Source organism: Rhinoderma darwinii, chromosome 12 (assembly GCF_050947455.1).
Source record: "Rhinoderma darwinii isolate aRhiDar2 chromosome 12, aRhiDar2.hap1, whole genome shotgun sequence".
NCBI lineage: Eukaryota > Metazoa > Chordata > Amphibia > Anura > Rhinodermatidae > Rhinoderma > Rhinoderma darwinii.
This window is the reverse complement of record NC_134698.1, coordinates 35,266,655-35,290,817: the sequence shown is the minus strand read 5'-3', so window position 1 is coordinate 35,290,817 and position 24,163 is coordinate 35,266,655. Positions and strand designations below refer to the sequence as shown.

Here is a 24,163-nt window from a genome sequence, read left to right as displayed (position 1 = left end):
GTGTGTCTGTGTCGCAGAGCCGTGTGTGTGTGTGTGTGTGTGTGTGTGTGTGAGCTGGAAAGGAGTCTCCGAGGGGGCTGCTGCACTTGAATGGGACCGAAAGGACACGAACTCCGGAGTGATGATAATAAATAGAATTTATTGGTAATATGACTACGCGTTTCAATGCCGTACCGGCATCTTCATCAGGTCATGAAGGAAAACACACAAAGCACTGTTTAAATAGAAATGTAAAAGTTGAAAAAACCCGCCAATGTGAACGAGGTCAGGGCGTTTCCAATGACGTCAGAGTTGAAAGGTTAAAAAATGGATAATAACATTGATAATAAAGATTATAACATATAGTTGAAACATTTGCAATAATAAAAAGGAAAGGTAAAAAAGATATAAAATGAGAAGCGATATGAGAACATTGGAAGTAATAGCAAGGAGTGTATCCCAAAAAATGCTGAAACCCAATGAATGACTGCCCGGGAGTAACCGGATAATCACGGATGCTACTGCAAATAATACATGTATAGATATAAACCACAAGTAGATGTGTGGTATGGGGATACAATCTTTAGGTGCAAAAAAATGACATTGGAAAGAAAGACAAATTGTCGGCAACGATTCTAAAAACTGCAAGATGCGAATAAAAGAGCTATAAAATGGGATAAAAATAGGACAACAACCATGAACTAAACTTTAGGGCATAGTGAGCAAGCCGAAAACGTAGAGTATGCAATATGATATATAAAGCTATGTACATAGTGTAGTGAAATGGCTCCAGAGAAAATAGAACAGAATATCAACTAATGAGAATTATTCTGAGGATAAAAAGTACATTATACAAGGTGTAAGGAATACACATATTAACAAACTTATCAGAAATGCCAGAGACGTAGAAAGAAATACCCTTATATACTCCAAAAGAACTAAGTCGGCAAAGCCGGTAAATCGTAATTGATGGCTCAACGAAATTGGAAAAACGTAATGTATCATGTATGAAATTAAAATGCAAAACATAACTAAAATTGTTTCTAAGAGTGGGAGCACCAATAATGTATATGAAGCTAACAAGGACCATAGTGAACAAACTATGTATAGTATAATCTTATAATACGCTATGTAGCAGATTGTAAAGTCGGCAAGCCGGTAAATGGTAGTTAGTGACATAACAAAATAAAAAAAGAGCAATATGTTATAAGTGAAATTAAACTGAGAATATAACAGAAAAAAGGGGGGGGGGTACACACAAAATGTATAGGAAAATGAAGGGATAAGATGGCCAAAATATGTGTAGTAAGGGTTACACAGGGCTATGTAGTGAAATGTAAGGTTGGCAAAGCCGGTAAATAGAAATTATCAATTAATATTAGTGGCCCAACAGAAATAAAAAGGAGAGGCCATATGCCATGAATGAAATTCAAAGGGAAACATAACTGAGCATATATCAGAAAAGAGGAGCAAAAATAATACAGATGAAAATGACAAGGAATGTATTAAACCAACAATATATAGTATAGGGTCGGATAACAATGCAGTAATAATATAATAACATAATGAGTTGATAATAAATCATAAATCAGTTAACGAAAAAAGAAAAAAAACGGTTTAATAATTCTTAATTAAGTCATTTTCTAATCAAGAGTGGACTCTGATACATCATTAAGGCCATCAGGTTGGAGAGTTTTCATTTTAAAAATCCAGTAATTTTCGCGTTGTTTAAGCTTACTGAATCGATTGGTAATATTAAGCGGAATTTGCTCTATAGGCGTAATAAATAAACTACTGAACTGGCTGTTGTGTGTGGTAGAAAAGTGTCGAGAGACACTATGTTTCAAAAAACCGGTATTTATGTTAAATCTGTGATTATTGATCCTTGTCCGTAAGCATTGTGTAGTACGGCCAATATATTGGAGATGACATGGACATTCCAACATATAAATAACAAAAGGGCTTCCACAGTTCAGAAAGCTATTGATATTGAAGGATTCTTTGGTTACTGTGGATGTGTAAGTGGAGGCTTTATGAGTTATGTTGGTACAGCACATACAACACTGTCGGCCACATTTGTAAGAACCTAGAGTCCTAGGAAGCAAAGTGGAACAGGGTACCATGGGATTTTTTAGTTTGCTGGGTGCTAAAAAAAATTTAAGGGATTTAGATAGTCTATAAGTGACGGTAGGTCTATCAGGTAATTCTGTTTTTAAAAAAAAGGATAATTTTTCAAGATGTACCAATGCTTATCAAGAACCTCTCGGATTTTTTTGCTTCCACTGTTAAATGTTGTGATAAAATTATTACTGAAATTTTGTTTATTTTTAATTGCTTTATCTTGCTTAATGCATGAAACTTGTGAGAGTAGAGAAGCTTTATGGCGTGCCCCTTTAATGAGACGCAAAGGAAAATTCTTTTCCCTGAATCTTTTTTCTAATAAGTTACATTCCTCTGTGAAATCAGAGTCAGTTGTGCAGTTTTTTCTCACCCTCCTAAATTGTCCAAAGGGAACATTTTTTATCCATGGGGGATAATGGGCACTGTTGAAATTTAAATAGCTATTTACATCAACCGATTTAAAATGTGTCTTTGTTGTAAATTTGTTAGTACTGGTATCAAAAGAAATGGTCAGGTCCAAAAAGTCGATAAAGCAGAAAAAGTGTGTGTAAAAGACAATCCTAAACTGTTCATATTTAAGGACTCAATATAAGATATAGCCTCAGTCTCATTGCCCAACCAGATGAAAAGGAGGTCGTCAATGTAACGCTTATAAAATAACATTTTGCTTTTAAAGGGGTGATCTTGATAAATATACTGATCTTCAAAATGTCCCATATACAAATTGGCGTAAGATGGTGCGAACCTTGAGCCCATGGCGCATCCTTTAATTTGATTATAAAATTTATTATCAAAACTGAACGAATTGTGATTTAAAATAAAGTCAAACACATTTAATTAAAAATTCGGTTTGATTCTCTGGCATACAGGTTTTGGTAGATAATGTAGACCTAATGACCTCCAGACCTTTGGAGTGGGGAATGTTGCTGTAAAGGGCAGTTACATCAGCTGTAAGAAAATTGATAGGGTGCATAGAATTAGTGACATTTATTGAATGAAGTTCTCTAATTACTTGGGTGGAGTCCCTGAGATATGACGGAAGGCTAACTACTAAAGGTTGAAGGTGAGTGTCAATGAAGTGTGAAAGATTACTGGTCAGGGACCCAATGCCTGATATGATAGGGCGTCCAGTGGGATTTGTGATGGATTTGTGCACCTTGGGGAGATGGTATAGAAATGGCATATTTGGGAAGGACACATTGAGAAAGCCTCTTTCCTTTTTAGTGATGACCCCTTCATGAAAGGCTGTGTCTATAAGGTGAGCGTATTTGGGTATATGAATGGGTAATGGGTTTACAGCTAATTTAACATAAAAACTGCTATCATCCAAAATTCTATAGGATTCATCCAAGTATTTGTCCCTATCCATAATTACAATTCCACCGCCCTTGTCAGCAGAACGGATCACAATGGTATTATTTTTGGCTAATGATTTCATGGAGTTTCTCTCCTAGTAAGTGAGATTGTAAGGAGTATTAATGGGTTTGTCAAGGGATCTAAATTCATTCCCTACTAGAGCAGAAAAGGTTTCTAAAAAGGAACCCTGGTGATGCAGAGGGTAGAAGCTTGATTTAGGCTTCAAATCAGTGGCAATAATTGCTGGAGGAATAATTGTAGTGGAGGGTTCAGAAATTGGAGTCAGTACTGGAACGGTAGGGACCATTTTGGCCATAGAGAAATGCCTAGTTAGGGTAAGCTTTCGGACGAAACTATTGAGGTCCATGAAGAGATCAAAAGGTGTTGGGTGTGGAAACAGGGCAAAAGGAGAGACCCTTGCTAAGGAGGCTAATCTCATGTATGTTGAATTCATATGAGGATAAGTTGAATAGTTTGACTTTTAAAAATTGGTCCGATGTTTCTTTAAATTGGTTGGTGGCGTTCTTTTTGTTGGCATTTCGTTTACGGCCTCCTCTTCTTCCTCTATATCTAATTTTCTTTTTGTTGATATTTTTTGAACCAAGGGAAAAAAATGTGATTGTTTGAATTTTCGGACTTATGAGGTATGTTATGAGGTGGTCGTTGCTGTTGATAGTCGGCGTGACAGGTGGCATTGTTAGTTGGGAAGGAAGTCCTAAAAAAGAGGTGGTAGTGTCCAAAAAAGATACAGGTGCTAAAAGTGCAGCTTCAGATGCGACACATAATGAATGCATCATTGGATAATGATGCAGAAGTGACATCATCTGTACAAGTGGGTAGAGACAATTCAAAGAGGTTAGCAGAGGTGTTATGGATGGATAACTGTAGTAAGGAAGGGGATAAGTCATGGTCAGAAAATGAAATACTCATTGGGGGATGGGCATATTGAAATAGGGATGGAAGTTTCATGCATTAAGCAAGATAAAGCAATTAAAAATAAAATTTCAGTAATAATTTTATCACAACATTTAACAGTGGAAGCAAAAAAATCCGAGAGGTTCTTGATAAGCATTGGTACATCTTGAAAAATGATCCTTTTTTAAAAACAGAATTACCTGATAGACCTACCATCACTTATAGACCATCTAAATCCCTTAAAAACATTTTAGCACCCAGCAAACTAAAAAATCCCATGGTACCCTGTTCCACTTTGCTTCCTAGGACTCTAGGTTCTTACAAATGTGGCCGACAGCGTTGTATGTGCTGTATCAACATAACTCACAAAGCCTCCACCTACACATCCACAGTAACCAAAGAATCCTTCAATATTAATAGCTTTCTGAACTGTGGAAGCCCTTTTGTTATTTATATGTTGGAATGTCCATGTCATCTCCAATATATTGGCTGTACTACGCAATGCTTACGGACAAGGATCAATAATCACAGATTTAACATAAATACCGGTTTTTTGAAACATAGTGTCTCTCGACACTTTTCTACCACACACAAAAGCCAGTTCAGTAGTTTATTTATTACGCCCATAGAGCAAATTCCGCTTAATATTACCAATCGATTCAGTAAGCTTAAACAACGCGAAAATTACTGGATTTTTAAAATGAAAACTCTCCAACCTGATGGCCTTAATGATGTATCAGAGTCCACTCTTGATTAGAAAATGACTTAATTAAGAATTATGAAACAGTTTTTTTCTTTTTTCGTTAACTGATTTATGATTTATTATCAACTCATTATGTTATTATATTAATACTGCATTGTTATCCGACCCTATACTATATATTGTTGGTTTAATACATTCCTTGTCATTTTCATATGTATTATTATTGCTCCTCTTTTCTGATATATGCTCAGTTATGTTTCCCTTTGAATTTCATTCATGACATATGGCCTCTCCTTTTTATTTCTGTTGGGCCACTAATATTATTAATTGATCATTTCTATTTACCGGCTTTGCCAACCTTACATTTCACTACATAGCCCTGTGTAACCCTTACTACACATATTTTGGCCATCTTATCCCTTCATTTTCCTATACATTTTGTGTGTACCCCCCCCCCCCCTTTTTCTGATATATTCTCAGTTTAATTTCACTTATAACATATTTCTCTTTTTTTATTTCGTTATGTCACTAACTACCATTTACCGGCTTGCCGACTTTACAATCTGCTACATAGCGTATTATAAGATTATACTATACATAGTTTGTTCACTATGGTCCTTGTTAGCTTCATATACATTATTGGTGCTCCCCCTCTTAGAAACAATTTTAGTTATGTTTTGCATTTTAATTTCATACATGATACATTACGTTTTTCCAATTTCGTTGAGCCATCAATTACGATTTACCGGCTTTGCCGACTTAGTTCTTTGGAGTATATAAGGGTATTTCTTACTACGTCTCTGGCATTTCTGATAAGTTTGTTAATATGTGTATTCCTTACAACTTGTATCATGTACTTTTTATCCTCAGAATAATTCTCATTAGTTGATATTCTGTTCTATTTTCTCTGGAGCCATTTCACTACACTATGTACATAGCTTTATATATCATATTGCATACTCTACGTTTTCGGCTTGCTCACTATGCCCTAAAGTTTAGTTCATGGTTGTTGTCCTATTTTTATCCCATTTTATAGCTCTTTTATTCGCATCTTGCAGTTTTTAGAATCGTTGCCGACAATTTGTCTTTCTTTCCAATGTCATTTTTTTGCACCTAAAGATTGTATCCCCATACCACACATCTACTTGTGGTTTATATCTATACATGTATTATTTGCAGTAGCATCCGTGATTATCCGGTTACTCCCGGGCAGTCATTCATCGGGTTTCAGCATTTTTTTGGATACACTCCTTGCTATTACTTCCAATGTTCTCATATCGCTTCTCATTTTATATCTTTTACCTTTCCTTTTTATTATTGCAAATGTTTCAACTATATGTTATAATCTTTATTATCAATGTTATTATCCATTTTTTAACCTTTCAACTCTGACGTCATTGGAAACGCCCTGACCTCGTTCACATTGGCGGGTTTTTTCAACTTTTACATTTCTATTTAAACAGTGCTTTGTGTGTTTTCCTTCATGACCTGATGAAGATGCCGGTACGGCATTGAAACGCGTAGTCATATTACCAATAAATTCTATTTATTATCATCACTCCGGAGTTCGTGTCCTTTCGGTCCCATTCAAGTGCAGCAGCGCCCTCGGAGACTCCTTTCCAGCTCACCCAGCATATTCTTCGCGGTCTTTCATCCGAATCACCGGCCTTGAGTCCTGGCAGCAGCACCTTATCTCTCCATTGCTTTTTTAACATCGTTACCAGGTGAGTTTCACTCTTCTCATCCATCACTTTATACCTGCACTATGTGGCGCCGTGTCTGAGCCGAGTGTGTGTGTGTGTGTCCGTGTGTCAGAGCCGAGCGTGTGTGTGTGTGTGCCCGTGTGTCAGAGCCGAGCGTGTGTGTGTGTGTGTGTGTGCCCGTGTGTCAGAGCCGAGCGTGTGTGTGTGTGTGTGTGTGCCCGTGTGTCAGAGCCGAGCGTGTGTGTGTGTGTCCGTGTGTCCGAGCCGAGCGTGTGTGTGTGTGTGTGTCCGTGTGTCAGAGCCGAGCGTGTGTGTGTGTGTGTGTCCGTGTGTCAGAGCCGAGCGTGTGTGTGTGTGTCCGAGCCGAGCGTGTGTGTGTGTGTGTGTGTGTGTGTGTGTGTGTGTGTGTCCGTGTGTCCGTGTGTCCGTGTGTCCGTGTGTCCGTGTGTCCGAGCCGAGCGTGTGTGTCCGTGTGTCAGAGCCGAGCGTGTGTGTGTGTGTGTGTGTGTGTGTGTGTGTGTGTCCGTGTGTCAGAGCCGAGCGTGTGTGTGTGTGTGTCCGTGTGTCAGAGCAGAGCGTGTGTGTGTGTGTGTGTCCGTGTGTCAGAGCCGAGCGTGTGTGTCCGTGTGTCAGAGCCGAGCGTGTGTGTGTGTCCGTGTGTCAGAGCCGAGCGTGTGTGTGTGTCCGTGTGTCAGAGCCGAGCGTGTGTGTGTGTCCGTGTGTCAGAGCCGAGCGTGTGTGTGTGTGTGTGTGTGTGTGTGTGTCCGTGTCCGTGTGTCAGAGCCGAGCGTGTGTGTGTGTGTGTGTGTGTGTGTCCGTGTGTCAGAGCCGAGCGTGTGTGTGTGTGTGTGTGTGTGTGTCAGAGCCGAGCGTGTGTGTGTGTCCGTGTGTCAGAGCCGAGCGTGTGTGTGTGTGTGTGTGTCCGTGTGGCAGAGCCGAGCGTGTGTGTGTGTGTGTGTGTGTGTGTGTGTGTGTGTGTGTGTCCGTGTGGCAGAGCGGGTGCCCGTGTGGCAGAGCAGAGCGTGTGCCCGTGTGGCAGAGCAGAGCGTGTGCCCGTGTGGCAGAGCAGAGCGTGTGTCCGTGTGGCAGAGCAGAGCGTGTGTCCGTGTGGCAGAGCAGAGCGTGTGTGAGCGTGTCCGTGTGGCAGAGCGTGTGTCCGTGTGGCAGAGCGTGTGTCCGTGTGGCAGAGCGTGTGTCCGTGTGGCAGAGCGTGTGTCCGTGTGGCAGAGCAGAGCGTGTGTCCGTGTAGCACGTGCCGTATGCACGGGCGCAGCTGATCCTTCATAGCCGCTTATCAGTGGTTTTGAAGAATCAGCCGCGAGCACACCCCCATACACACAAAATTCCCCCTAAACATGCAACTACGCCATACACAACCCCACCCACTGTTCTTTATTACGCAACACATTTTTAAAAACGCTTGCGTAAAAAACTGCTCGCTTTCCCTGGCAGAAAGGCACCTAAATAGTGGGATGCTGGTATAGAAGTTATCCACGTAAAGGTGATAACCCTTGTCCAGCAATGGGTGAATTAAATCCCACACTATTTTCCCACTAACTCCCAGGATGGGGGGCATTCTTGGGGTTCAAGAATAGAGTCCTTCCCTTCGTAAACCCTAAACCTGTGTGTATGGGTTTTGGGTTAAAAATTGTTGGGTTACAGATTAGTCTGGGCCACCATTAAATTAAACTCCTCAGAGAAAAAGACCTTGAAAAAGTCAATTTCTGTGAGGCCTTCAGTCTCAAAAGGAATTCCTGAGCTGCCTATAAAATCAGGAATTTAAGGCTCATACTTTTCGGGGAGTGGAGTCCACACGGGATCATTGGGGTTGCCTCAGCTGCTCTCCTGGATCGCCTTTGGGGGGGGGGGGGTGTTCCTAGTCACTGGAGGAGGAAGAGGAAACTAAAAGGAGTGGGACATATACCTCGTCTCCCTCACTGCCCGAATCAGTGTCAGAGGCAATGATGGCGTATGCCTCCTCGACTGAATACATCCTTCTGGACGATTAAGACATTTTGATTTATTACAGGGGGTTGTGTGGTGTTTTTACACGTGTATAGTCAAACAGAAATTAGAAGATAAAAAAAAAAATGAAGACGAGAAGGAAAAAAAATAAATAAAATAAATGGCATTTACTGTACGATCGTCCGTTCTGAACTACGGTATATCTCTACTAAAACTGCAGAAAAAAATAATTCATAGATATATCTATCCAGATCTAAAACTAAATTAAAGTTTCTAACGAATGCTACCCTAACTCCCTAGCTACTAGCTCAGGGGTCTCAAGCACGCGGCCCACATGCGACCCCTGAGGCTGTCATCTGCGGCCCGCGGGACACAGAGCCGCTAGTATCGGCTCTGCTCTGGTGTGAAATTCCCGACATCGCTGTCCATATATGGACAGTTTTGTCAGGGTCTTCCCCAGAGCAGAGTCACGGTCAGAGCACTAGCATAGGCTCTGCTCTGGTACTCTGTGGAATCCCCTGACATCGCTGTCCACATATGGACAGCGATGTCTAGGGCTTTCCCAGAGCTGGACAGTGATGTCAGGAGCACAGCTGGAGTCCCAGTAGGAGTGCTAGTAGCGCTCTGCCCGGGACTCCAGCTCTGGGGTTGCCCCTGACATGCATGTCCATATATGAACAGGGATGTCAGGAGCAGAGCTGGAATCCCAGGCAGAGTGCTAGAAGCAGCTCTGCTCCGGGACTCCAGCTCTGGGCAAGCCCCTGACATCACTGTCCATATATGGACACTAATGTCAGTTACTTCACCAGAGTTCCGGAGCAGAGCCTATACTAGTGCTCCGCTCTGGGACACCGGCTCTGGGGTGGTCCCTGACATCACATTCTGGTCCAGGAGGATCCCCTGACGTCACTGTTCATGAACAGTGACATTAGGGGCTCCTCCAGCAGAGGAATCCCTGGCCAAAGCATCGGCAACGCTCTGGCTGCGGATTCCACTCCTAGAGGGAGCCCCAATGGAGCTATCTACTGGGGGGTGTCTGTGGCAGCATCTACAGAGGGCACTGTGGCAGCATCTACAGAGGGCACTGTGGCAGCATCTACAGAGGGCACTGTGGCAGCATCTACAGAGGGCACTGTGGCACGATCTAAAAGGGGGCTGCCTAATTTTGACATTTGTGTGTCTGTCAAACGCTGCCAATTGAGCTGCCGAACTGCATTTAGCGACACTTAAACTGTAAAACTGGATTATTGAAATAAGCACGTGGAGAACTCACGCAAAATTCCGGTAAGTTTAAACCTAGCGCTATTATTATAGTAATGTAGTATTATTATAGTAATGTAGTATTGTTATAGTAGTTCAAATAACGAATTAACCTAATGTATCAAATTTGAAAGTAATGCGGCCCGGCAACTTCAAATTTTTTCTATATGTGGCCCACTTACCTGGCCGAGTTTGAGACCCCTGTACTAGCTGGACCTAACTACTATAATATTTTCCATTTTATCGTATAAAAAAAAAAAAAAAAACCTGCGTCAGAAAATATGCTAATCAGCGATGTGCATCACTAATCAGCACGCAGCGCAGGACGCACACTATGGAAAGGTGCGAGTGAAAAAAAAAAAGAAGACCTAAAAAAAAAAACCTGCGTCAACATATTACCACACTTGCGGATAACTAATCAGCAGTCTTTGGCCGCAGGGTACACACAAATAGATGGTGCAAATTTATAATTGGGAAAAAATAAAAAAATCCTGGACCAAAAGTTGAGCACAAATGCCGATCAGTGATGGCGATCACTGATCAGCGGTCGCAGGACACACACAGGTAATTGGTGTGGGTGAAAAAAAGGTACAAAGAAAGAACCTGCGGGAAAAAAAAACCATGGATGCCGATTAGTGATGGTGGTTACTAACCAGCACTTTGTGGCCGCAGGGCACACACAGGGAGATGGTGCAAATTAAAAAAAAAAAATCCTGCGCAAAAATTGAGCACAGATGCTGATCAGCGCTCAGTGGGTACAGGAGGTGTAGATTGGGACAGGGGCAAGGACAGGGAAAGGGCCAAAAAAATCTGCTGGTGATCAGACAGAAGCAGCAACACTTTTTATTACACAGTAGTGCAGATCGCACTACAAATCCCAGCAAAGCCACAGCAGACAGCCTCTCAAAAGCTCAGCCTCAAACTGGAATGGCGGCGTGCAGAGCGGTCTCGATGTTCAAAACACCCGCCGGTGCTCTGATTGGTCGGTCATTACAAACCGACCAGAGTGCTCCTAGAGGTGGCATCACTGCCACCTCCCTAGGTGACGTTGGTGCTGTCTTAGACAGCACCAATCACCACGGTCTAACGGCGACTCCAGGGCAGTTTTAAAAAATGCCTGCTATTGGCCGGTCAGAATTGACTGACCAATAGCAGCGACCGCCGATGCGGGGGGGGGCCGAAACGGCACCCTGGGCGAGTAGTAGAGATGGCCTGCTGTCAGGGATAGCAGCCATCTTTACTTTGTCACGGTGAAATTAGCACCGATGACCGTTTCCCGTTGCAAAGTACCTATACGGCGCGTTGCGGGAAGCACCTCCCGACAGCGCCGTATATGTACGGCGGATGTCGGGAAGGGGTTATAAAGAGGTTGCCGTGAAGTGGCAAGTGGGCTTATACAGTTTGATCAAAATGTTTACAAAGAACCACATGTTCAAGTTTATAAATTCTGCCTAGCGGCTCAGGTCAACGTATATATTGTGGATGTGCGGTCCATGTCTGGTTTCTCACAATGTTCAAGCTCCGTTAAGTGGTTAAAGATGGAATCAACACAATCGCCAATTCCGCTGATTGGGAAAAATCACATGGCTACGATAGACCTTCAGGATGTTTACTACCACATACCTATTCATCCTCGGTATTAAAATTTCCTAAGATCTGCCATCGGCTCATTCATCAACTCTGTTGCTGGTTCAGTTCTTCAAGATTTAGGCAGGATAATAAATACACAAAAATCGGATTTTTAGCCATCAAGGCAAAAACATTCTTAGCAGTCCTACTAAATTCTCAAAAACAAACTTTTTTCTTGCCTCAGGACAAGAGAGACTTTTTACTATCAATTTATTTATAGAATGGAAAGTCATACAGATTTCTACTATCCATGTACTTCAAATTCTGCTCAGATAACTGACGGATATAAAAAAAAAAGGCGACTAAAAAATGGTATATCCCACCGATTTGTCATGTGACCACCGGCATTCAGGTAACACTGTCCAGGTATATAACAGGTGAATAATAGGTGATTGAGGAGCAGAAGAAGTTTTAAAGTATTTCTACCTACAGCAACATCTCATGTCTGTGAGGGGCTGCTCTTACATTCTTCTCACTACCGGTGTGTGTGTGTGTTTGTTTTTTTTTTTAATTGAACTTTATTAACAACATCTAAAGACAGGCAAAGTGAATCAATTGTTTATCATTATTCCCCCATTAGTGGAAAAAGTTTCAGTTCTTGATTCCCCAGCTTCCATCATCTAATATATGGTCTATGTCTCAGTAATTGAGCCAATCGCTCAGGCAAATAACAGGGGTAACAAGTGGCCCCCCTGCCGTGTGCCCCTACCCAAGACAAATGCAGGAGAGGCGTCTTAGTTATATTTAACCTAGCACCGGCATTCTTATTTAACCCCTTAAACCAGTTTTAAACCTTAGGCGGGATTCACACGACCGGGTCGTTCCCGAGCCCGAGTGCCGGCCGGTAAAATCGGCCATTCTGCCCGGCCGGTTTGCATAAAGTTATGCATCCGTGCCGGGCCGGGCAGATCCGGACAGTGACATCAGCGGCAGCTCCTGAAGGGGAATCCCCATGTGTTCGGGGATTCCGCTTCAGGAGTTTCCCCTGATGTCACTGCCCAGATATGGACAGAGACATCAAGCGCTCTGTCCAGGAGCGGAATCCCCGAAAACACGGGGATTCCGCTCCTTTAAGGAGCTAAAGTGCGGCTAGCACATAGCAGAGCGGGGAGATACCTCCCTGCTCTGCTATAGTGGCGTCGCTGCAGTAGTAGTAGCAGCCGCAGCAGCAGCAGCTGCTGCTATTAGCGGCGCCATCGAAGGTGTCGCCGAGCCAGGGTGCTTTTAACAAGCAGGGGAAGGGAGCCAGCGCAGCGCTCCCTTCCACCTGCTGTACACCCCGGCCCTGCAACACAGTGTACAGCGATGCCATTCGTCAGAATGGCATCAACTCCTCCTCCTCACATGCACTCTGCGCTGTGAGGAGGAGGAGATAGAGCGCAAGCTCCGGAAAACCCGGCCATCACTCGGAACACATTCCGGTGATGGCCGTGTAATACCCGGCCCCATAGACTTCTATGGGAGCCGGGCGGCCGGGCAAAGATAGAGCATGTCCTATTTTTTGACGGCCGGATTTCCCGGCCGTCAAAAAATCGGTCGTGTGAATAGCCCCATTAGGGGTCTATCATTCCTAATGCAGCCGGGTGCCGGCCGATTTATGAACGGCCGGCACCCGGCCGGGAAACCCTGCCGTGTGAATGAGGCCTTAGTGACCAGAGCAATTTTCGCAGTTTTGCTATTCACAGATGTAACGCAGTATAACTCTGTATGTGTTTTATGTATCGATGTGAATTTTGCACTGTTTTCTTGGGACATGTAGTACTTCCTTTTTGTGGTATATATGTATAGGTAACATTTTTGTTACTTTTTTTTATAGCCGTGGAAAGACAGGAAAAAAAGAAAAATTTAGATTTTTCATCATTTAAAATGTAACAGTTTGAAAATAAAAGTTATTGTATCATACAAATGTATTGAAATATATTTTTTCATTCCTGATCATAAGGACACCTGACTTGGAGGTGTAGATAATTATTTTGGACCAGAAATCTAGTATAAAACACAAGTGCCCCTTTTTTCAATTGCGCACTAAAATGTCTTCATTTCGATTTTTACACCATGCTATTAATGTATGGGTAATGGACTTGAAATCCAATAAATAATGGTAAAAAAAAACAGTGTTTTTCTAGCGGTTCAATTAACGTTTTAACCCTTCACACTTTTTACAGAATTTGTCCAAACTTGGGCCCAAAAAATGTAAATTGCCTTTTTTTTAATTTTTTACAAAAGTGTCACTTTTCTTAAGCCATTTCGAAACACCATATGACATATTGATAAAAGTGACAGCTTTCCACATTCTGCTATTACTCCCGTGTACGGCGATACCAAATAGGTGTGTCTAATCTATTATATGTACCCGTTATAAGGCATATCATAGGAGTCAATTTTAGCTTTTGGAGGCCTTTTTACGCCAGAGCTGATTTTAGGGAACCACGCTATATTTGCCGTGGTACTGCAGGTCATTTTGACAAGTATAAATGTCCTGCTAATATTCATCTAGGGGTATAGGGAGTATTTTAAATAGGTGAAAAGAAATAAAAAATAGTTTTTTCCAGAAGATACAGTATTGCTGCATTTTTACAGTAAATTATCCAATAAGCAACCATCCCTTTTGGTTCTAACTACATAAACAGTGTGAAAGTGAATGAGTTAATAATGTGGGTAATATCACGGTCTTTGCCTTCATAAAATCTAACTGCAGATGTGTAGCCTGTACCGCTCACAGAGCTTGTAGATTTTAACCCCATATCTTGCTCTTTGAGGGGATATACTGGCGGAATGAGAGCCTGCCCTTGTAACTCATCAGCGATTCATCCACAAGCTTTGACTCTTTTCTGCTCATTAGCATACGGTGTGGGAACACTAAAAAACTGAATACTAAAGCTACAGAGCAGAGTAAGAAGACAATTCTAGGTTATATAGAAATTATTTTTCACCCACTACCACCAGGTAGTGCTGGTTTAATAGGTGAAATGCTGGTGACCGGTTCCCTTTAAGGGGATAATAACCTGGTCCAGGCAACAAAGTCCTCTCCCAGGTTAAATCTGAGCAGAACCATCTAGATGTATTCCCACTAGACTCAGTCAAAATCCTTCACCGTGTTGAGCGAGAGCACCACCGAGTCATCGTCCCCATCCTCCTATGTAGTCTGCATTCCCAAAAACACTTTCCGGATATTATAAGGTAGATTTATTTGGGATAAATCTTGTCTGGTCAGAATTTATCATTTCCTCCACAACCCTAGAGAGCCAACTGGCCAGTACCTTCACCAATATTTTATAATGAGTTTAACAATGATATCGGATGGTAGCATTTCACATTCAGGGGATTCTTCCCCACCTTAAAGATTAGCACTATCAATGCTTCCACCATTGAACGTGGGAGAACACCCACTGCTCTCGACGTATTAAAAAGCCTGACCTCTAAATATTCAACATAAATTTCCCCCAGTAGTCCATCCACCCCCACCGCCTTATTCGGCAGAAGGGACCTATATAGCTCTCTCTAATTCCGCAATCTCCACATGGGCGCAGAGTTTTGCTTTAGCCTGTTCAGAGATCATAGGCAACTTAATCCTATTTAGAAGAAAAATCATCATACGGCACTCACCATATTCCAATTGATCTTGGTGCTTTAATTCATAAGTTAAAAGGCGGACAACACACGGGAGACACCGGTAAGACAGATGCAGAAATTCATGCAAAAGGAGCCCGACCAAGTATTGAGTGCATATACTGTACATACTTTTTCAGTAGGCCCACATTTCGGTTTTAAAAATAATTTTTGAAATTGAACTAATATAATATTTTAATTTTCTGAGAGACTTGTAGTTTTTCGTAGCACCATTTATTTTGCCATATAATGTACTAGGAAACGGGGAAAAAATTATTTGTGGGGTAGAAAATGAAAAAAACAGCGATTCCCCCATGGTTTTTTGTGCGTCGTTTTTACGGAATTCACTGTGCAATTAAAACAACATGTTAAACTTTATTCTCTGGGTAAATAAGACTATGGCGATACCAAATATATATATATTTATATATAAAATGTGCACTAAGAACCTCCCTATTTGTAAGTAGATTTAGCTTTAGTGCATATTTATTTATATTTAGTGGTTTAGGTGGCATTAGTGTTGCAGGGTGCTGTCGCCATTTTTTGTCTGCTGTATTTCTGCAGTCACAGGTGTTCTTGCACCTGCATACATTTTGTATCATTTAGTTGGAATGTGCTGTTCAACTTTTTGTTGTGTTTATGTGATCCATATATGTGGGGTTGGTGACTGCCTCCACTTGTTGTTCTTGCACTCCTCCCATTCTGCCCTGGGTGATTTTAATCAGTTCAATGCTGGATCCTACCATCCCCAGGTATATATGTAGGCTTAGTCCCAGTTCTGGGTGTATGTGCAGCGTAGGTTCCCACCTTACAGAGGTCGCCTTGTCGTGGCAGGTGGGCTAACACTTTTTGATCAAAATGTGCACTAAGAACCTCCCTATTTGTAAGTAGATTTAGCTTTAGTGCATATTTATTTATATTTAGTGGTTTAGGTGGCATTAGTGTTGCAGGGTGCTGTCGCCATTTTTTGTCTGATATATATATATATATATATATGTATTAGTTTTTTCTATATTTTACTGCTTTTACAAGTGAAAACCTTAGTGTAAAAAAAAAAGAAAATATATTTTGTGTCGCCAAATTCTGAGAGCCACAACTTTTTTATTTTTCCGTCGATTAAGTGGTATGAGGGCTTATTTTTTGCGGGATAAGCTGTAGTTTTTAATAATACCATTTTGGTGTAAATGTGACGTTTGATCACTTTTTATTTCATTTTGTGTGAGAGATTAGGTAACCAAAAAATAGAGATTCTGGCATTTACAATTTATTTATTTTTACGGCGTTCATCGTGCGGGTTTAATAATGATATATTCACTAACTGGAGAGCAAAAGATCATGATCCTTTCTCATAAAGCATCTATCACTAATGCATATCAAGAAACAAACTTTAAAATACTATCCCGGTGGTACAGTCTCACACATGTTCTGCATAAAATGTTCCCTGATGTATCCCCCCTTTGTTGGAGGTGCGGGAGGGAAGAAGGGACTCTTCTACATATTTTTTGGAGCTCTGATAGACTAAGAAGTTTTTGGTCTGAGATTCAAGATTTCATACTTCAGATCATGGGGTGTTCATTAAGGGATGATCCGGCCTGGATCATTCTGCATCACCATAGAATATCTATAGAGAAATACAGGAAGTCGTTGCTGAGACATCTGGGGAATGCAGCAAAGGCCTGTATCCCGGCTTGTTGGAGATCCTCTGAGCCCCCATCTCTTTCGACAATGGCTTCAGCATGTCCATGAAATTCGGAGGATGGAGGAACGACTTCATTCCTCACCTCAATGTGCAGTTCAATTTCAGAAAACCTAGTTTTATTGGTTCTATTTTTGCGACTGACAGTTGGAGGTGGATTTGAAGTTGCTTAGGATCTTGCTGGTTCGGGGCGCTGTGGGGGGGGGGGGGAGGTGAATCTTTTTTTTTGTTTTTAAATCTTTCTCTGGTCTGTTCTTTTAGTTTCTGGCCCGGCTGTTTACCTTCCGTCAGTGGGGTTATAGGTCATGTGGATGTATACCAATAGGTATGTGTTCATATTTATCTCTCCCAATCTCCATTGTGAGTTTATGGTATTCACACGAGACGGCTATATTTGAATAACTGCATTGTACTGTGGTAATAATCCTTTGTATGTTCTGACATGAGGAATATATTGTACCCCTATCCCCAATTCTTTCTGTATCACTACTTTTTCTATGTTAAAATTAATACAAATTTGAAATACAGAAAAAAAAATGTTGCACTCAAAAAAAGAAACATTCTTAAAACAGTTTTTCTTGCAAAATAGCAATTTTTACAACTTACACATGTCCACGCCTTGAATGTTTCGAGCTCTTAACACCGTCACACTCAGTCTGTAATATGGGTGAACTTCTTTCTGAAAATGTAGAGATTCACTGGTAATGTAAATATACAGCACACCATGACAGCCCATGTTACAGATAATTGAACATGATTTCATATACACTACCGTAAATTTCCTGCTTTAGTTATATGCTTATACTCTTGTCCCAAAGCTAAATACAGACAACCCCTTTTTATGATGAAGCTGGGGGTAAACCATGTGCGGCCCCTCCGTTCCCCCGGCAATGTAGTACTATATGGAGACCATTCAAATGGTTGTGTGGAGTCTTTCAGAGTTGAAGCCACTTTTCGCTACAGCCTTTGGTTTTGCCTCATAAATGGGTGTCCTAAGCAGGGGGTCTCCACTTCTATGATGTCAATATGCTTTTAAAGACAAACTGCACCACTCCTATAAAAGTTAGGATAAGTATTTACAGTATATAAACACAAACCTTATCAGTATACAATAAAAAGTAAAACAGCTTTCAAATGTAATTTGTGATCTAATTCTTAAACATTTTATGATCTATGCTTCCAGTCAGTGAATGGTAACTATTTTGTTTACATCAGATCCTTAAAACCTGTATAGATCTAATAAAGAGGCCTCTGGGCAAAACATTTTGTCCGATTCCTCTCCTCCTGAGTTATAGAGCGTGTGGATAAAGTTAGGAAACATTGTAATATATCTTATTACATAAAACTGCATTTCTCCATTTATCAGAATACTTCCTCCCTCCCCCTCTTGTTCATTCACGCAGAATTCACTGATCGAATCCATACAGCAGAAAGGAATTCGATTATTAGCTTCACTGAAAAATCAGGTAACTGTTGTGCATAGAAGTTTATAGAGAGGGGGGAGAAAGCACAAGGAGACTAGCTGCTAGAATGTCTCCCATACACAGCATACCAATCAGATCCTGCACCCCATATCGTTCTCGGACACATACACAGAAGCAGCTCCACCCACCAGCACCATGCGATGTGCTCGCAGGGTGAGGGTGTCTATGGCAGGCAGGGGCCTAATAAAAGGTTAAAGGACCAGTGTCACGGAAATTTTTTTTTTTACATAAATTTGACTTTAGTTTGTAATTAAACGTTTCTTTATTTATTTGTGTGTTTGTGTTTTACTTTTTTTTATTTTTTCACTTTTTCTTCCCTATGGGGGCTGCCATTTTTTTTTCCATTTCTGTATGTGTCGATTAACGACACATACGGACATGGAATACGGCAGCTACAATCCCATAGTGAATGCGAACGGGGCCCGTTCCATCCACTATGCTGTATGCCGTCTGTGTGGGAACGGCGCATGCGCCGCTCCCACACAGTCCAAGTTGAACTGTGCGACGTCCGGCGCCATTTTTCTGTGGACCGGAAGTCGCGGCCGGACAGTAAGATTACTACTTCCGGTCGCGGCATCCGGACATGTGCACTTGGAGCGGCGGTAGCAGACGGAGCTGACGGACCGGAGGGAGCGGCGGCGGCAGGAGCAGGTAAGTTATTTCTATTTCTCGTGTTTTAGTGTGTGTTTACTACTGTATGTTAACCTACTACACTGTGTATTAGCTAAAAAAATGGCGACAGACAGTGTAGGAGGTTTGACCGTTGAATCCCCTCGTTTCTCCCGGCACTAGCCAAGATAAAGGAGGGGGGGTTCTGAGAGCTCACTAGAGCGAGTGAGTTTTCTCAAATTTTGCAGCATAAAGCAATGTGGTTGCTTTACCACATGCAATGCTGCAATTTTCGGAATTGCTCCATCTAGTGACCAGCGCTGGGAAACATTATAAATTAGAATCTAATTTATAATATTTCCTGACTCGTGAAAAAATTAAAACAATGTCTAATCACCTATACACTGTTTAACTAAAAAAAAAAAAAAAAAATGTTTTTCTAGCGACACATTACCTTTAATGCCTGTTAGGCCATGCCAATAGATGCCTGTGCGTTTTACAGAAGTATTGCAGTGTATTATAAAAAATGACCGGATGATTGCATAGTGAAGTCCCCTAGTGGGACTAAAAAAAAAAAAAATTAAAGTAATATTAGCACACCGAATCCACACATTCCTCCCCACCATAGCTCATCCTTTTCAGATGGGGTTAATCTCTGGCAGATACTCATCTAAAAGTATTTGGATGGTGATAGCTGCAATGGTACAAGCTCAGGAGTGCGGCCAACTTCCAACCATGCTGCTTAGTCTCAACGCTGAAAAAGCATTTGACAAGGTCTCCTGGCCCTTTTTAACAGAGACATTGCATGGGCTTACTTGCATTTTTTGCCGATGCAGGCCACTACTAATCTACTTATTAACTGTCATCTCTCCAAAACCATAGATCTATTTAGAGGCACGAGACAGGGCTGCCCCCTCTCGCCCATCCTATTCAACATGTCACTGGACCCCCTACTATACCACATCACCTCTTAGTCAATGTTTCGTTTAGGGGCATACGCTTGGGGAATCGTGAGCTGAAGGTGACTGCACATGATCTCCTCCTTATACTCAAGGATTCCAAGAACACTTTGTCCTTGGCCCTGGACGAGCTTCAAAAATTGGGGAAACTTTATGGCTATACCCTAAACGCGGATAAAAGTAAAGCCCTAATCCTGAACGGCCCCCCCACACCTCTATGGTCGTCCAGATTCCCCTGAAGTGGTGTCCATCTTCCATAAAATAGCTGGGAATTGAGATTACTAGACAACCCTCAAATCTTTACAAACGCAATATCTCTAAATATATTATAGCCTTAGAATCAACATTGAAATTGTGGCAACACTTCTTTCTCAATAAACCCTTACCATACCAGGACGCACCGGTACATCCTGTATTGCAGTGCTTTAAGGCACCTGGACGTACTGGTGCGTCCTGACTGACAGGGTGACCGTTTTTAAAGGACAGGGTGACATAACTGTGCCGTTAACAGTTTATGACAGTAGATCGGCACAGTAAGACGGCAGAGGACCAATCACAGCGGTCCCCGGCCGGCGATTGCTTTGATTGGTCAGTCACAGCAGACTGACCAATCACAGCTCCATGGGAAGGTGTATGCCATCACCACCCGTTATCGGCTGTCCGACACCCCGCTGTAACAGCCAGGACTGGCTCTAGGCTCTGATCTGGCCGACTAACTCCTTAGATGCAGTGATCAAAGCGATCGCTGCATCGAAGTGTCTTCTAGCCTGTCGGCAACCATGATGGTTGCCACGGGCACGGGTGTCAGCGGTTTCTCACAGCTGACATCGTGCTCTAGCGGCCAGGACCAGAGCTAGGCTCCAATCCGGCCGATTAACCCCTTAGATCGCACCCTATGGTTGCTAATGGCAACCATCAGCACCCACAGGGTTCCGATGGCTGCTATGGAAACCGTAGACTAACAATCGCTTCCTAATACGGAAGCCTATTAGGCCCTGCCGGGTGGCGAAGCCTAATAGACGTGCTGTCAGTGAATAGCTGACAGATCTAATACACTGTACTATGTAGGTAGTGCCGTGTATTAGAAAAGCGATCAGGGCTTCATGCCTTCAAGTCCCCTAGTGTAACAAAAAAAAAATAATTAAAAAGGGAGTGTGTCGCTAGAAATGTTTTTTTTTGGTTTTTTTTTTAGTTAAACAGTTAGTAAATACATGATTAGACATAGTAGTAATTTTTAATTTTTTCACAAGTCCAGAAATATTATAAATTAGATTCTAATTTATAACATTTCCCTGTGCTGGTCACTAGAGGGAGCAATTCCCAAAGTTGCAGCATTGGCATGTGGTAAAGCAACCACATTGCTTTATGCTGAAAATTTGAGAAGACACACTCGCCCTAGCATCCTCAAACAATCCCCCCTCCTTTATCCTGGCTAGTGCCAGGAGAAAAGAGGGGATTGAATGTTCAAACCTCCTACACTGTGTGCCGCCATTTTTTGAGCGAATACGCAGTGTAGTAGGCTTACACACAGTGGTAATCACACACTAAACCACGAACATACACAAACATAACTTACCTGCTCCAGCCGCTCCTAGTGCTTGCTTCTAATCACATGTCCGGAAGCCGCGACCGGAAGTAGTCATCTTACTGTCCGGCCCGGCTTCCGGTCTACATGAAAATGGCACCGGATGTCGCTCGGCCGAAGACCTTCCATTTGGACTGTGTGGGAGCGGCGCATGCGCCGTTCTCACACAGACGACGTACACCATAGTGAATGCGAACGGCTCCCGTTCGCATTCTCTATGGGGATGTATGTGCCGTATTCCATCTCCGTATGTGCCGTATTCCATCTCCGTATGTGTCGTTAATCGACACATACAGAGATGAAAAAAAATGGCAGCCTCCATAGTGAAGAAAAAGTTAGAGAAAAAAAAAAAGTTAAACACAAAAACACAAATAAAATTTATTTTAATAAAACACTAAAAGCAAATTAATAAACATTTTTTTTTCGCGACACCCTTCCTTTAAAACAAGTTAATAAAAATGTTGTAAAAAATAAATAAAATAAAAAACACTAACAGCTGTTAAAAACATCAAAAAAAAAAAAAAAAAAGGTACACATATGTGGAATCCCCGCGTGCGTAACGACCCGAACGATAAAAATATCACGCTATTTTACCCGCACGGTGAATACTGTACAAAAAAAAAAAAATCTAATAAAAAACTATTACAGAAACGCTATGTTAGTCACTACCCCTCCCAAAATGGAGTAAAAAAATAAAAAAAAAAGGGATCTAAAAAGTTGCATGTACCCCAAAATTATACCATTAAAAACTGCAGACAGTCCCACAAAAATAGCCCCCCCCCCCACAGCTTTTTGACAGGAAGAAGTTATGGCTCTCAGAATATGGTGACATAAAAAATAAATAATTTGAAACAAAAGTGATTTTATCATGCAAATGTTGAAAAACATAAGAAAAACTATATACATCTGGTATCGCCGTAATTGTACCGACCCGCAGAAGTAAAATTGTCATTCATAGCGCATGGCGAAGGCCGTAAAAAAAAAAAAAGAAGAAAAAACATCAAAATTGCTGGTTTTTGGTCTCCTTGCTTGGCAAAAAATTAAATAAAAAAATCACATGTACCACAAAATGATACCAATGAAATCTACAGATTGTCCCGCAAGAAATAAGACCTCACACAGCTCCGGTGGTGAATAAAGTTCTGGCTCTCAGAATATGGCGTCCAAAAGTGGGTAACATCTGGCACCATTTATCAGTGCAACATATGAAATATTATGTGTTTACCCCATTATTATACCGTCTTATTATGCCCTGATGTACTCCGCACAGATTACATATGCCCCCACATTCTAAACTGAAATACCAGCAAAACCCCAAACAAAAAACTACCACCAAGCAAAATCTGCGCTCCAAAAGCAAAATGGCTCTCCCTCCCTTCTGAGCCCTGCAGCGTGCCCAAACAGCAGTTTACGTCCACATATATGGCATCGCCATACCTGGGAGAACCCGCTTAACAGTTTGAGGTATTTGTCTTCAGTGGCAAGAACTGGGCACAACATATTGTGCCCTAAAATGGCATATACCTGTGGAAATTTGCCACTTTCTGAGCATTCATTTCTAATTTACAAAAAACCTGTGTGGTCAAAAAGCTCACTACACCCCTTAATAAAATGCCTTCAGGAGTGCAGTTTCCAAAATGGGGGTCAGGGGTCACTACTTGGGGGTTGGTTTTACTATTTGACCCCAGAGTCCTGCCATTGTGGGCGAATGCTGCAAAAATCACCAAAATAGGCCTCACATGCGCCTTTCACTCCTCATATGTCCAGGCAAATGATAAATGCATTGATGGGTGTAGTTTACAAAATGGGGTCACTTCTCAGGGTTTTCCACTCTATTTTGGCACCTAAGGGAGCTCTGCAAATGCGACATGGCGCCCGTACACCAGTCCAGCAAAATCTTCGCTCTAAGGGTATGTTCACACGCTTAACAAAAATCGTCTGAAAATACGGAGCGGTTTTCAAGGGAAAACAGCCCCTGATTTTCAGACATTTGAGCAACTCGCGTTTTTCGCAGCGTTTTTTACGGCCGTTTTTGGAGCGGTTTTCATTGGAGTCTATGAGAAAACTGCTCCAAAAACGTCCCAAGAAGTGTCCTGCACTTCTTTTGACGAGGCTATAATTTTACGTGCCGTCTTTTGACAGCGATACGTAAAATGACAGGTCGTCGGCACAGTACATCGTAAAGCCTATTGAAAGTAATGGGCAGATGTTTGCCGACGTATTGGAGCCGTTTGTTCAGACGTAATTCTAGGCGTAAAACGCCTCCATTACATCTGAAAATAGGTCGTGTGAACCCAGCCTAAAAGCCAAATGGCACTCCTTCCATTTTGAGCTCTGCCATGTGCCCAAACAGCAGTTTAGGGCCATACATGGGTTTTTTTCCGTACTCGGGAGAAATCGGGTAACAAATTGTGTGTTGTTTTTTCTCCCATTACCACTTGTGGGAAAAAAAAATAAAAAAAATTTCATTTTCACTGCCTCATTCTAATAAAATCTATGAAACACCTGAGGGATCAAAATGCTCACTACACCCCTAGATGATTAGCCTAAGGGGTATAGTTTCCAAAATGGAGTCACTTCTCAGGGGTTT

The 24,163-nt window shown here is 41.9% G+C and overlaps 1 protein-coding gene across 1 annotated transcript in view; it reads right to left on the bottom strand.

The window, feature by feature from the left end:
* Positions 1–24,163, bottom strand: part of PLA2G4F (phospholipase A2 group IVF) — a 632,963-nt gene that overhangs the window by 576,683 nt on the left and 32,117 nt on the right. The window contains exon 2 of the mRNA XM_075844320.1: positions 17,543–17,615. Within this exon, the coding sequence (XP_075700435.1) occupies positions 17,543–17,615 (73 nt within the window). The remainder of the gene's footprint in view (positions 1–17,542; positions 17,616–24,163) is intronic.